The sequence below is a fragment of the Fukomys damarensis genome, unplaced genomic scaffold, assembly GCF_012274545.1.
Source record: "Fukomys damarensis isolate Sample0158 unplaced genomic scaffold, DMR_v1.0_HiC HiC_scaffold_18, whole genome shotgun sequence".
Taxonomy (NCBI): domain Eukaryota; kingdom Metazoa; phylum Chordata; class Mammalia; order Rodentia; family Bathyergidae; genus Fukomys; species Fukomys damarensis.
Window position 1 is genome coordinate 39,247,573 of NW_022900930.1, and position 14,523 is coordinate 39,262,095.

Genomic DNA, 14,523 nt, shown 5'->3' on the forward strand with positions numbered 1-14,523 from the left:
GTTTTTTTTTTTTTTTTTTTTTTTGGTACTGGGGATTGATCCCCTTCTTTTTCAACCACCTTTATTTTATTTTTAAAATTTTACCTTTTCATTTTCCCATTCTCTATCCTCATCTTCAACAATATTACTATTAAGTTTTATTACTCTTTTTATATTTAATTGACTTCATGATATTACTGTCAAATTATTTTCTATTGCTAATGGTGGTATAGTTGTTATATTTAGTTGATATTCTATGTCAGTATTTTGTTTGTCTTTGTGTCTAAATATATATTTTTTGAACTGTGTTATGAAAGGCACTGTATTTTTTTTCTCATTGAGTTTATTGGTACTTTTTAGTTATACAGTACAGTTACATTCGTCACTGGGATCTGTACATTTACATGCAAAGTCTTGGTTGCATCTATATTTAACAACAAATATCTTTTCTGTTGTTGATTTGGTAGAGCAGTAGCTTTTTTTTCTTGTGGTATGTCAATATTTCCTTTTTCTGTGACTCTATTAATTTTGCTGATTTAGCTGCTCTTGAAAGTGTGGCATAGTGGTGACTATTAATTGGTTTTTACTCTATGCCGATATCTGGTTTGTCTTTGTGACTCAGTAATGCTGTGGTTCATTTCCAGAGAACTGGGTTTGGGGCTAATTACACTGCACTTTTCCTTTCTTAAATTAGTGGAGGTAGTTGGATCATGGGACAGAGGCAAAGGCCTATAGTAAAACATGCCCAAAATGCATCACTGGAAAATGGACACTAAAGTGATCTCTATTCTATCAACAAAATTTTTCTGCACATAAACACACACACACACACACACACACACACACACAACAACAACAACAACAACCAAATCTTGTACCTTTGACACAGAAGGAAACAAGGCAACATTATGCCTCCAAAACTCCCAACTCTCTACAAGCTGGTCCATGGAGTATCAATGGAAAGGAAGTCAAAAGCCAAACAGCTGAAGAATTTGAAATAATAAAACAGGAGGTTTAAAAAAAAGATTGCTAAGGTGTTTAGCAAGCTTGAAGATGACATAACTGAACAGATAATAGAAGTAATAAACAAAATGCTTAGTGAGCTTACAGAAGACACTACTAAAAACCTATCTGAGCTTCACAAAATAATATGAAAACATAAATAAGGAGTTTAGCAAAGAATTAAAATCCATGAAAAGTCAATGAATAGAAATTTGGGAGATAAAAATTCTTCTAAAAATATAGGTACCAGAAATGATCTATGTGAGGATACAGTGTCAAAAGTAAGTAGAAGATAGGGCTAATGCAGATGATCATATACTCAGAGATATCAAAAAATGAGAGAACATGGAAAATGGGTCCAACAGCTGCTAAATGGTGTGAAGAAAATTAATCTAAAATTATTTAGAATTAGTAAAAAAAAAAGCCAGCATGAATGGCATAAAAATCCTGTTTACAGAAATTATGTCAGAAAACTATACAAGTATGCAGAAAGAATTTAACATACAGATCATTGAGGCATATAGAACCCAAAAATGCACTATCATAAAAGAACTTCTCCCTGACACATCTTAGTAAAAATATCAGAAGTCCAACTCAAAGATAGAATCCTAAAAGCTGTTAGAGAAAAGCAATAAATTACTTGAAAACATACCCATTAGAATTACATCAGATTTCTCATCACAAATCTCAAAAGCCAGGCAAACATAGACCAAAAAGTTTCAAGCTCTGAAAGAAGACAGCTTCCAAGCTAGAATAATATATCCCCTAAAACTACAATACCTCTCAAAGTTGATGAAGAGATAAGATATTCCAGTGACAAGGAGAAGCTTAAATTCATGATCACCAAACTGGTACTAGAAAAAAAAAACCTCAAGTATATCCTAGTAAAAGACAATTAAAGTCAATGACTCCAAAAATTTTACTGAAGTCAATATACTTGGTATTGTGAGCATCAGAGCTGAAGGTCGTGGCAGTGGGGATCAGCAAAGGAAGGAAATGCAACGACAAGAATAAATTAATACTTTTCAGTAAAATGGTAACATAAACACTATCAACTCCCCCATCCATAGACACAGATTGTCTGATTAGATAAAAACAAAACTCAAAGGTATGCTGTATACAAGAAACAAATTTAATCCAAAAAGAAATTTATACACTATAAATCAAAGGAAGGAAAATAATTTTCCATGCAACAGGAGCCCCAAAACCAGCAGCAGTAACTATTCTATTTTTAGACAAAATAGACTTCAAGCTAAAACTGATCAAAAGAGGCAAAGAAGGTCTTTACACATTGCTTAAGAGATAATTCAACATAACTCAATTAAAAAAAGAAATAATTCAACAGGAAGATGTAACAATTATAGACAAAACACTGGCATACTAAATTTCATAAAAGATGATCAAGTTTCATAAAACTAACTACTGGACAGAAAAGAGCATAGAAACATTAATATGATTATAATGAGATACAATATCTCAATATCACAAATACACAGACCAATTAGGAAAAATAAAAAACAAAAACAAAAAAATCAGAGTTGAACCTCACCTTCAAATGAATGGACTTAATAGATATCTACAGAGCATTCAACCCCATCAAAATGAAATAGATATTGTTATCAGAAGCACATGGAAATTTCTCCAAAATAGAACACATAGTAGTCCATAAAACATGTTTAAATAAATCCAAAAGAATCAAAATTATTCCATGTATATTACGAGTCCATAATGTAATGAAATTAGAAATCAATGGCAAAAGAAAACAGAAAAATTAAGCAAGCACTTGGGGATTAAACAACATATTTATGAATAATCAGTTAGTTATGGAATAAACCAAGAAGGAAATCAGTTCCTAGAACAAATGATAAAGGCATTTCAATATATCAGAAACATGGGACACAATGAAAGCTGTCTCAAGAGTGAAATTTATAAGTGTGAATGTCCACTTCAGAATAACAAAGTGGCCCAAATAAGTAACCTAATAGATATATTAGCTATATATCAATATATGTTATAATTATATATTAATATATATTAGAATATACTATATATGTAATATATTAGACAAAATTAATATATGGAATATAGGAAGAACTCAAAAGAAATAGACCCTCCAAATTTAAAGACCCAATTTAAAAAATGGACATCTTAAATGAAGAGACATTAAATTAATATAGAATATAGGAAGAACTCAAAAGAAATAGACCCTCCAAATTTAAAGACCCAATTTAAAAAATGGACATCTTAAATGAAGAGACATTTCTTAGATAAAAAATTCAAAAGGCCAATAAGTACATAGAAAAAAATGTTCAACATCACTGATTATTAGAAAAATGCAAATCAAAACAATGCTGAAATTCCATCTCACTCCAGAAAGAATGGCTGCTAACAGGAAGCCAACCAATAACAAGTGTGAGGGAGGCTGTAGGGAGAAAGGAACATTTCTCTATTGTTGGTGGGACTGTAGAATGATACAACCCCTATGGAAATCAGCATGGAAATTCCTCAGAAAAGTAAAACTAAAAATTCAATTTGATCCAGCTATTCCCTTTCTAAGTATATTCCCAAAATGGTTAAAGATATATGATGTGCATGTAAGATACCCATGGTGAGAGAAGCTTAATTCATAATAGCTAAATCTTGGAAACAGCCTACATGTCTGTCAAGAAATGAATGGACACAGAATGTGGTATTTATATACAATAGAAGGATAAATTAATTATTTGTAGGAAAATAAACTCACCTTGAGACCATAATGTTAAGTAAAACAGAAACACAAGCTTGAATATCACACAGTTTCTCTTATACAAAAAACTCTCTCTTTCTATATATCTATCTATATCTACATCTATATCAAAAAGCAAAGATGGATAATGGGAAAAAAATGTGGGGAACAAAGGTACTGTAAGCCAGTGTGGACAACGTATCTAAAAGTATATCTTGACTTAGCATAATTTTCTTACATGTATTACATGTTCTCTGGCCTAACAGTCTGGTTTTCAATCTGTCTATATGATAATTAACTTTTATAAGGTCTTATACGATAAATCAATGAATCTGATGCTCAAAAAACCAAAGGAAGGCTGGGGATTTAGCTCAGTGCTTTCTCTGCCTGCCTCGCAAGCACAAGGAATGGAGTTCAACCCCTGGTACAAAACAATAATAAATAAATAAATGAATGGGGTTGGTGGAAAGTGAATAAAAGGAACTAAAATGTCCTGCGAGTTATTGATTTCCTATTGTGACTGTAATCGTTATGTGCAGCAAACATGTATTACCACAGGAGAAAAGGGAAAAAAATACACCTCACTATTGTTATGAGTTGTATCATGCCTGCCTCCCAAAATGCATAGGTTCAAATCTGAACTCCCCAGGACCTTGGAACGTGACCTTCCTTGGAAATCAGGCCATCGCTGATGAAATCAGATCTCACTGTAATTGAGAGCTGGGCAACCTGATATGACTGGTGTTCTTATAAAAGAGAGATATCTGGACGAGCTGAAGGAGAATTGGCATGGGACAATGAGAGGAGCTAGTGGAGCTATGCCAATGCAAAGAGGTCCAAAGATGGTCAGCTATCCACAGCAGAAAGTGAGAAGGACAGTCTCCTCCCCAAACTCCTGCCAGGCTTCAGGTGGTGCATATAGTACTTTGTTGTAGCAGCCTTCGGAAACAGTACTTGTGTCTACAGATGGTCACATTATTATATAATTACCATCTTATTGTTCATGTTGCACGTTCACCTTTTGTCACTGACTCTCTTCTTCCCAAAAGGCAAACACCACCTGAGTGGGAATCTTCTGGGCCTGTTTTCTTCACCGATACATCACATGTGCACAGCTCCTAGGACGGTGTTTTAGTCTGGCTTCTGCTGTAATCACAGATTTCAGATTACTGTATGAGAATATAGTGATGGTGCTAGTAAAGAAAAGGAATTCATTTCTCAAAGTTGTGAAGTCTTGGAGGCTCAATATCAAAGCCCCAGCGTCCAGTGAGGATCTTCTTCTTGCGTTGTAAGATGGTGGAAGGCATCATATCACAAGGGAGCACAGGACAGAGTGAGGGAGGGCCAAAACAAAGCGAAGAAAGCTGAACTCCTTTTCATTAAAACTAACTCTAGCAATAACTAAACCACTCCCATGATAATTACCTCATCTGTTCATGAAGAAAGTGCCCCATAACCCATCACCTTTTTAAGGTTCCTCCAAACATGAGTTTAGAGGTGACACTCAATCCAGAGGTAGTCAGTGGGTATCTAAGGCTAAAACAATTCTAATGCGCTTTTCTTTTCCCTTTATTTCATTTGTTCCTTGTACTTTCTCCACTTTGAAAAATTTCTTTTCCATGTAGTGCTTTGTATCCACGATAAGGGACAACATAGCTAGAAGGAATAATTTAAATCATCACTAAAACTCAATTTAACCTTTCTTCCTGAGTTAAATATTTTTAAGTAATTGCTAAAAAGTAATGAGGTTGACTGCTTATAATTTCATCTCCATCTATTTCCCCTAGCCATGTTTTTGTGAGGTGCTATTGAACAAGTAATCATGTCAGACACCAGGAGTGAACACAAACAAAGTTATGCAATTGGTGCGTGAGTGATGGGAGGCTGACTGAGCATAAATTGCTTAACTCACTGAGCAAGTCTCCACGAAATAAATTATTATTCATAATACCCTTCTAAAACCATTAATCATAACTTAATGACTTATATTCAACACTCCATTCAAGCTTCCCAACATTCAATTATTAAGAACAGTCAGTCATTTCTGGTTAGGGAAGATAAATTGCTTCCTTTGGGTTCAATAGTTTAAGAGCCCAAAATTAGTTTATCTAGTTTAACCAAACTCATCTATCAACAACTATAAAATCCAGGAAGTTACCCAGTTATCTACATTGGTGACATTAGTTACTCTTAACAGGATACAATGTTTCCTGTGTATTTGTTTTTGTCCATATTGGTGAGTTTTTTCTCCTTTCAGCCACTAAAAACAAACCTTGAACTTGATAGCCTAGTGAAAGTGAGAACGCTTATTACTTTTAAATAAGAGGTCATTCTTCAGCACAGACTTTTCTTGTGCCCATGGTGAAACGATAGTCCTAAATCCAAGCACTGAAAGGGGAAAAGGTTTTCACAGAAAATGCCTCGTTTACCAAAAGAAACCTTTGATATTATGTGGAAGTCGTACACAGTGTGGAGAAAAAGGGGCCACACTTACTGGATGAACATAAGTAGAAGCTGTTGAGAAAGAAAGGAGAGAGGAAGGAATGAGTAGTCCAACCTTCAGCTAGATTTCTTCACTTTTTCAGCTATTCTATAATCACTCCAGGGAAGACATTTGTATCCAGATAGATTAGATTTGTGCACCAGATAGAGGGAAGCCAAAGGAGAGTCTTGTGGCTAGATTTGCAATGAGAATTTAGAAAAGCACTGGAAAGGAGAGTGTGAATATATTAACAGGAGGCAGACACCGCAGAGTAGAAATGGAAACTTAATGTTTGGGCAGAAGGAAGGCCGGAAAAAGCCCAAGCTTCCCGTGTCAGCTCCTTATGACTTACCTGAGGGGTAGAATTTCACAAGAGTTACAGAATTCCTAGCGATTCCTTTGTAGTTCCCAGACGAGGCAAAGGGAGCTGTCACTTACGGCCTAGCACATTTCCACCGGGCAAGTATGGGACAAAATGGAAGGTGGTGCTGAGGCTCAATGAAAATTTAAATCCTACCGTGTCGGCTGAGGTGAAGGATTATGGGGCTGACTCTCAACCTCTTCGGTTCCTAAGAGTCTACTGAATATAATGTACAGAGGATGCAGGGGCTGATCTACTACAGAAACCAGGCAACATTGTTGCTCCACAGCTGGATTTCAACAGGAGCCAGCAGAGGGCACCACTTAGCCCAGCACCATTTTCTTCAAGGTGTGGGCTCACTTCAGGCCAGGAGGACGGGGCGGAGACAAAGCCACCACAGACGACTGAACTTGTAATGGATTAAACAGTTTTATGTTACTGGCAAACATAAAGATTTTTATTGTTTTCTCTTACTATGAACAGGAATACAAAGAATGATGAAATCATTTGTAGGCTCCAAAAACATCAATATTCTCTTGACAACTGAGCCATGTGCACAAACACACAATTTTTCTAAGGACTTGCTTATTTTAAAAACTAGCAAAAACAAATGAATAAAGAGTTGAAATAGTTTATAAATGACTTCTTCCAGGCGTGGTGGCACATGCCTCTAAGCCCAGCACTGGGGAAGCTGAGGCAGGAAGACTTTTGAGAGTTTGAGGCCAACTAGGGCTACGTGTGAGTTCAAAGCCAGAATGAAATGCATAGCAAGACCCTGTCTTAAGAAACAAAATGACTTATATTTGATTAGCATGTAAGTCTTTACAGGGGTATCTTCTTAAAATAGCATAAAGTATATTAATTGTTCTATATTTTGGCCAATATATAACTAATTTTCTGTGAACATTTAAAATAGTATTAAAATTATTTAATAATTGGAACTAGATAGAATTTATTTCATATTTTAGAATATAAAAGGTGGATATGATAACATATCATTTGATAGTGTTTAATGTGCTATGCATCCAGAAAATATGGAAAATGTATTTTTATTTGGTAAAGTAACTTCATATTACTAGAACATTAGAATTCACTTGACAATTTTTCCAATTTTCAAAATATTAGATAATAATTTTCCTGTATAAATTCCAAAAATGTACCCAACATTTAAAATTATAATCATGATTTCGGTGTACATATGACATTTAGTTATGATTTTATTAGCATATTATTTTATGATTTCCTTAGGACATTATTCTCTGTATTTTCACTAACTACACATTAAGAGGCCTGGGGAATAGAACTGAAGATAGATAAATTCTTCAAATTTGAAATAAAATATGCTGTAGGAAATTTTTTGCTTCTTGTATTTTCTAGACAAAAATCCTGAATTGGTTAGATATAACTTTTATTTTAAACAAAGATACAATTCATTTATTTACAGATGACATGAAACAGAAGATAATGCTACTACTTTTTAAAATGAAACTACAAATCAGATTGACACTGACTCCGTACAACTGAATGAATTAATCATGTTATAACACATTAAAATTATCTTCCAGATATTATGAACTGACATTCAGATACAGAGCTCTATTACATAAATTAGGTTCCATATGTCAACAAAATGTACTCCATTATACATACATCATTATCATCAATATGATTCAGAAGATCTCAACATTTGTTCTTTCTTTGGTAAGCAGTGAAAATTATGACAAATGAAGACAGTGTATGAGGGACATTAAGTCAGCTTTGATCCCATTATTAAGAAATCCATATAGAATTGGATTGAGACAACAGGACATCATACCTAACAAATGACAAATGCAATATACCAACTTGAAATGCCTATTCGAAATAAGGTTATCATTGAAATCAGTTACCACATGGAAAAGGTGTAGTGGCATCCAACTAACGGCAAACACTAATATGAGTATGGTCAGTCGGTAGAAAACACTTCGAGATCTCTTTTTGATTCTTGTGATGGAACGTTTTACTCTCATCTCACGAGCATCTGAATTTTCCTCAGGTTTCATCTCAAAGCAAGTCGGGACCCCTGGCATGAACTTACTAGAAGAAGAAGGCTGACTTCTCATGGAGCCAAAAGTTTCTGGAAGTGTTCTTGAATGCTTCTCCTGGGAAGGTCTTGCTGGAGCAGGTAACACGCAGGCTGTCTTCTTGCTGTATCTTCTTCTGTGTTTTCTGATGAGAGAATAGCTCCACTTATGGTTGTTGGAGAGTTTCACCCGATTCCCACTCTTTTTGGATGGGTGAAGAGTTAAGTTGATCATCTCATTTTCTTCCAGTCTGTTTTCTTTGTTGGACAACCCACAGCTTACACTCCTGCAGACACTGGTATGACTTACAGTTAGACAAACTAAGGGGAGAATATACTGTACGAGCAATAAAGAAATAGTGAAAGCAATTCTGTATGAATCAGATGGCCATGACTCGACACATAAATATCTGCTGCTCAGCAAGGCTGAACCAAACGTTTCCTGAAGTTCCACAAGACTGTGAAACACGGGAAGGGGAGAACAAATTGCAAAGCCTAATGTCCAGACAGTAGCGATAAGGAAGTAGCCATGGTTGGCGGTTAAATTGTTAGAGATAGGATGTTTTATCATATGGTACCTGACAATGGCAATTGATATTAAAATTAAAGTTGAAACCAGAACGGACACACATTGAAGGAAAGGCATAATATGGCACATGGCCTTGCCAAACATCCACTGATCCAACAAGACAGAGGTCAGTGTGAATGGTGAGCAAAACAGCACAACCAAGATATCAGAGAAGGCCAGGTTTCCTATGAGAAAGTTGACTGTAGTCTTCTGATTACGCTTTTTAGTGAGAGCCATTAAAATAAGTAGATTCCCCATAAAACCAAGAAGACTTACAAATGTATAGAGCCCAATCAGAAAATACTGCAAGTCATCTACACTGCTTCTATAGTCATCCCAAACTGGGAAATCGGAGTGCCGAGTGGTAGTAGTGTTACTTTCTGTGGCAAGTGTCTTGTTATAATATTCCTTGAGTTCCATACCAAGAGTCCTGCCTGGAATAAAAGGACATTCATTAGCAACCTGAAATAAAGTACATGACCAGTATAACTCAATCCATTCAGAAGGAAACTAAGTTGTATGATTTGTTCCCATTACCTCATGAATATCCTAAGAAAGTTTACTGAGGCCTTTATTTGATTCCAAGTGCAATGCAAACTCAATTGGTAGCAACTATAGGACAGGGAAATCCATCATCAGTTCTATGCTGTGTTAATTTGTGCTAAAGAAATAATGTAAGGAAAGTAAAAAGCAAATGTAGGTCAGAACTTGAAGACACATTATTTATGGTAGCTCATTGCTATTATTCTCTGGTCAACATATCTGGTGCACAGTATCATTACATAATCTTTCCTTAAAATTCCTTTCTTTTTTGCATGATACCATGCACCAAGGACAAACTTACAAGTCACTTGTCCTACACTATTTCCTGATCTACCAAAGGATGTGATATCCTCTTCAAAACTCCCATAATACTGCAGTTGTAGCTGTCCAATGTTATACTGTCATAATCTATTCTACATCGCAATTTTATACTGCTTAGAATCTGTAACTTTTGCCTACATGCCATGGTATCCATCATAATGCATGGCATGGGAATGTCACCACCATAGGTGCCAGACAAATATTTAGAAGAGAATGAAAATTCAAACAAAATTCTAGCAAGGCAAATACGACCTACTTTAGGCAGTGTTCAAGTTTTAGCTTTTTAAGTGTAGGACACTATCTCACAAACTAGATGTTCATCGGTAGTAGGCATTAGATAAATGCTTATCAAGCTGTACTGTCATTATGTGAATGCAATTCTGGATGAGAAAATCGTTCAGTGATTAATCTCAGTCCTTGAACATATGCTATATTATCATGAATCAAGAAAACCACAGATAGAAGTGCTGTTAGTGTTTTTAAAAATAAAGTTTAACTGTTTACCTTTTAATTTAAAATCGAATATAAATATCAGCTTACAAGAGATTGCATGAATTTGAATTATTTAATAAAAATATTGCATTTTGAAGCTAAATGTAGAAACAACACACCATAGCATATTTTTTTTTCATTTAAAGTGAAATTAATGTCACATCATAATGGTATTACTTATTTGCCTCTCCATATTAGAAATTTTATACTACTGCCTAATGAAGCACTAAATGACCTCTAACATATTAGTAAGAGACGAAAATAAAAATAAACACTTCTATTTTTATAAGAATTTCCTTCCAAACATTCTAGACAGCAAGTTAATTAATTCTGATAAGTATACATTGTTATAGAAATCTTTATATATATATATATAAAACAATTTTGTTATGTCAATATATATTTATCTAATTACTTCCACATCTATAATTAAAATTATACATAAAATTCTAAAAAGGCATGCATATTTAAATTAATAGTAAACACTGTTATCTTCGATTTAAGAGGGATTTGTAGCTTCTGATCCAATAATTTTCCAGATAAGAATCTTACTATACACATTCATTACAGGTAAGTTTAACTTTAGTTTTTACATACAACAAATTTTATATAGGATGATATCAGATATCACGGTGCTATGAGAAAACTGAAAGCTTTTCACAATTTCTACCACTGATTTCATGTTGATGGAATTACTTTCAGAAGCTAAGTACATTTCAATGGATAAATTATTTTAGAAACCCAAGTTCATATTCATTTATTCCTAGACCCTACCCAAAAATTTACATAGACATCGCCTGTAGGGTAAAAGGGTTTCTGGTGCAATAGTGATTCACAGGCCCACCTGCATCATGTTATTCCCCAGATGACAAGGCAATAGCCTCCCACCACCTCCCCTGGTTGGGACAGTGAGTTTCTAATAAAAACAGCATTGCCTGGTATTTCTGCCTAATTTCCTGAGTTCTGATGACCCCTGGCTCTGTCTAACTTGTTCATGATGCTATCTATACTTATAATATGCACAGGTTATTTGTAACTATATTCCTGCTTCAATGTTCTTTAGACTCGCTTTGTTGAGTTAATTCTCTTCTCTTAACTTTCTAGTAGGTCTATAATTGCTGTTTGCCTTGTCTCTACTACAAAGCAAGGAAAAGAGAAATTGGACAACTCCTCCTACAATGGCCTTGTGCTTTCTTGGAATATAACAGTCATTTATAGTTAAATTGTTGTCTTCCTTGTTTTGAAGAAGGAAGAAACACAGCAAAATTTGTGGCAATAGAAGTTGAGCCCAAAATTCAGATTATTTCCAGAACATGGGGTCAAATCTTAGAGGTAAAAGAAAAGTTTTACTTTCATGATATTGAGTTTCTTAATAGACTGTGTTATTCATAATATATATCCACTGAAAATAGAAAAGTTTTAAATGAAATGGGATGCCCACAAAGACAATAATTATAATTAAGCACTTAATGTTTTAAATTGTCTATCTTTATTAATAAAGACTGTCACATAACCAGCATTAAATTAAAATTGCAAAATACATTTAACAGAAAGTACATCAACTTGTACAGTTTGTTACTATAACTCCTCTATTTTAAATATATGGACATAAAATATTGAATTCATTAGGTTATAAAAACTACTTATCCCTTAGTGAGCAGATGAAAGAAATGCAATTCGGACTTTTCATTGTACACTGGGAGAAAATGGGGGTAATATTTACTTATTTTAAGAAAGTAGATAATTTATACATAATTTTAAAGAGGAGGCTGCTTTCATTAATGACCGCTAAGTAAAATTAATTGTTCTTTTTTTTATTCAACAAGCATTTATCAGCTACCTAAGATGCTAGGTGCTCTGCTCTTCTGGCATAAAGATAACTACTCCTACCAGCTACTATGCAAGGAATATGCTAGCAGTGCTTAATTCATGGTCACACAGTGAGTAACTGTAGACTGTCTGAGATAAACAAGTTTCTAGATGAGTGGTGAATGCATGGCACTGTTATGACTGCCAGTTATATATTCTTTTTATTACAGCATACATGTTTACACCATTGCTAAATATAATAGATACTTACGTAACTATCAGTTAATTAGTAAACTATCTTATTTTTCCTTATGTTTTTTTCTTCTAGCATTCATTTATTCATGCAACATTTACTTATTCGCTTTATTTTGGTATGATTATGTAATCAAATTTTTCTTGTTCTAGCTCCGTCCCCTTCATCTACCATAGAAATATACCCACATATAACAGTTCACCTAGCTTTCTGCACGGAAGGAACATTTTACAAATCCTTGTTCCGATGAGTATTTCTTCTCACAGCTAAATAATGGATAGTGCAAATGGTAGGAGAGGACATGTTAATTAGTTTCTTTAAAATCGCCTCCTTGTAGTCAAGAAATCATTTAAACATTAGGGAAATTTGATCAATAAGATTTAAGTTGTCTGCTACAAAGTTGAAAATCTAAGGTAGAAGAGCTACATTTAATTCATATAAACTAAGCACAACATATTTCTTTCTTTGTACTTAACCCTTCACTTCCTTTTTTCCTGTAGAACATAATAAGCAAACGTACTGAGGAAATGTGAATCTGTGTGATAACTCTCTGCTTTTCAACAAGTGTTATGATGAATGCTGTACAATTTTTACAGCATAAATATTGTATACATAATAAAAGCAATGTAATGTGTGAACCTTATTTCATATCAGATTACTACAGATGTTGTGAAATGTTACCAGAGAGAATGTCCTAAACCATGAAATAAAGAAATACTACTTCAAGAAAAAATCTGTACAGATTGGATTGTGTGAAACCTTTCCTATATGCTGTTCTCTTTTATGTGGCTGTAACTCACTCCCTCAAAACCCTTGACTGAAATATCGAACCATAATTCTCTAAATACAAAAGTGTGTGAGGGGGGAGTTCTTTACGTTGTGGCAACTTGAATGAAAACGTCTTGGTAATAAAGATTTATTTTAATTTTCTTATAAATTGATCTATATCTGATGTGGAGACAAATGAAAACTGAAGAAACCAACGTTGTTTTTTTTTAAGGTTAAAAGACTAAGAGGAGGAACTACAGAGAACTCAAAGATATTGAAAGACTGGCTTATGCGTTTAAATAAGGTTTCTTTGTTAGGATAATTTTCTGCCTTATAAAGATGAATATCATTCTCATGAAGAATGCTAGCCACATGAAAGATTAAAGTATGCATTTTTTCCTTCTAGCAGTGATAAAATATCAACAGTTGCCTGTTTACCTGTGACCTGGGAACACGGCAACATGCCATGTTTCCAAATATCCCCATAAATAAAGCTAAAATTCAGCAAAATTGGGCAGATAATTATAGGTTTGCAGAACTAACAAACATGCAAGCACACGCTACCCTGCCTCCTCAATTCTAACAGCAGAGTTTTTCTTTCCTGGAGAAATCTGAAATTTAAGATTGTATTCAGCCTGCAAAATAGCCTTAGACTGTTAGAGCCTTAGAATACCTCCATGGACTATGGCAAAAGCTCTTTGGCTTCGAGCTAACACGACTCTCCTGCCTGTACACAAGGGAATAAGGATCTGACTCTCTGGAGTGTGAGGTGCATGGATGTGTGTGTGTGTGTGTGTGTGTGTGTGTGTGTGTGTTTGTGTGTGTGTGTTACTTGCGTTCGGCATTCAAGGCCGCCCTATACATAGCAGCGCAATCCTCGGGATGCAGCTGTCTCCGGGGCTCGGGCAGCTGTGGGACAGCAGGGCAGCTGGAGGTCGCTGCACCGCGGCGTCACCCTGGACCCTGACAGAGCTTGGCTGGGCTGAGTCCTGGCCCGGCACCGCCTGGGCTGCGGTCCCCCAGCTCCCGACGCCCTCCGGGATGCACCTCGGGCTCGCCCAGTTGGGGGAGCGCTTTGTCCACCCTCATCCCTCGCTCCGGACCAGGCTCCGGGACTTTCTCCTCCCGAGTTCGCCCGTGTCTGCTCCACCCCGGGTG

The 14,523-nt window shown here is 35.3% G+C and overlaps 2 protein-coding genes across 3 annotated transcripts in view; one reads left to right on the forward strand and one right to left on the reverse strand.

The window, feature by feature from the left end:
* Positions 1 to 8,030: 8,030 nt before the first annotated feature.
* Positions 8,031 to 9,746, reverse strand: Npy5r (neuropeptide Y receptor Y5). The gene has a single exon (XM_010629876.2). It carries the CDS (start codon positions 9,597 to 9,599, stop codon positions 8,265 to 8,267), a length of 1,335 nt encoding a protein of 444 aa, XP_010628178.1. The 5' UTR covers positions 9,600 to 9,746; the 3' UTR covers positions 8,031 to 8,264.
* A 4,415-nt stretch (positions 9,747 to 14,161) lies between these two features.
* Npy1r (neuropeptide Y receptor Y1) overlaps positions 14,162 to 14,523 on the forward strand; it is a 20,205-nt gene continuing 19,843 nt past the window's right edge. For both annotated transcript variants that reach the window (XM_033765460.1, XM_010629882.2), the window contains exon 1: positions 14,162 to 14,520. The gene's annotated coding sequence lies outside the window, so the exon portion shown is untranslated. The remainder of the gene's footprint in view (positions 14,521 to 14,523) is intronic.

Coding starts and splice junctions, on each gene's coding strand:
- Npy5r (XM_010629876.2), bottom strand. CDS start 9,599: ATGGAACTCAAGGAATATTATAACAAGACACTTGCCACAGAAAGTAAC.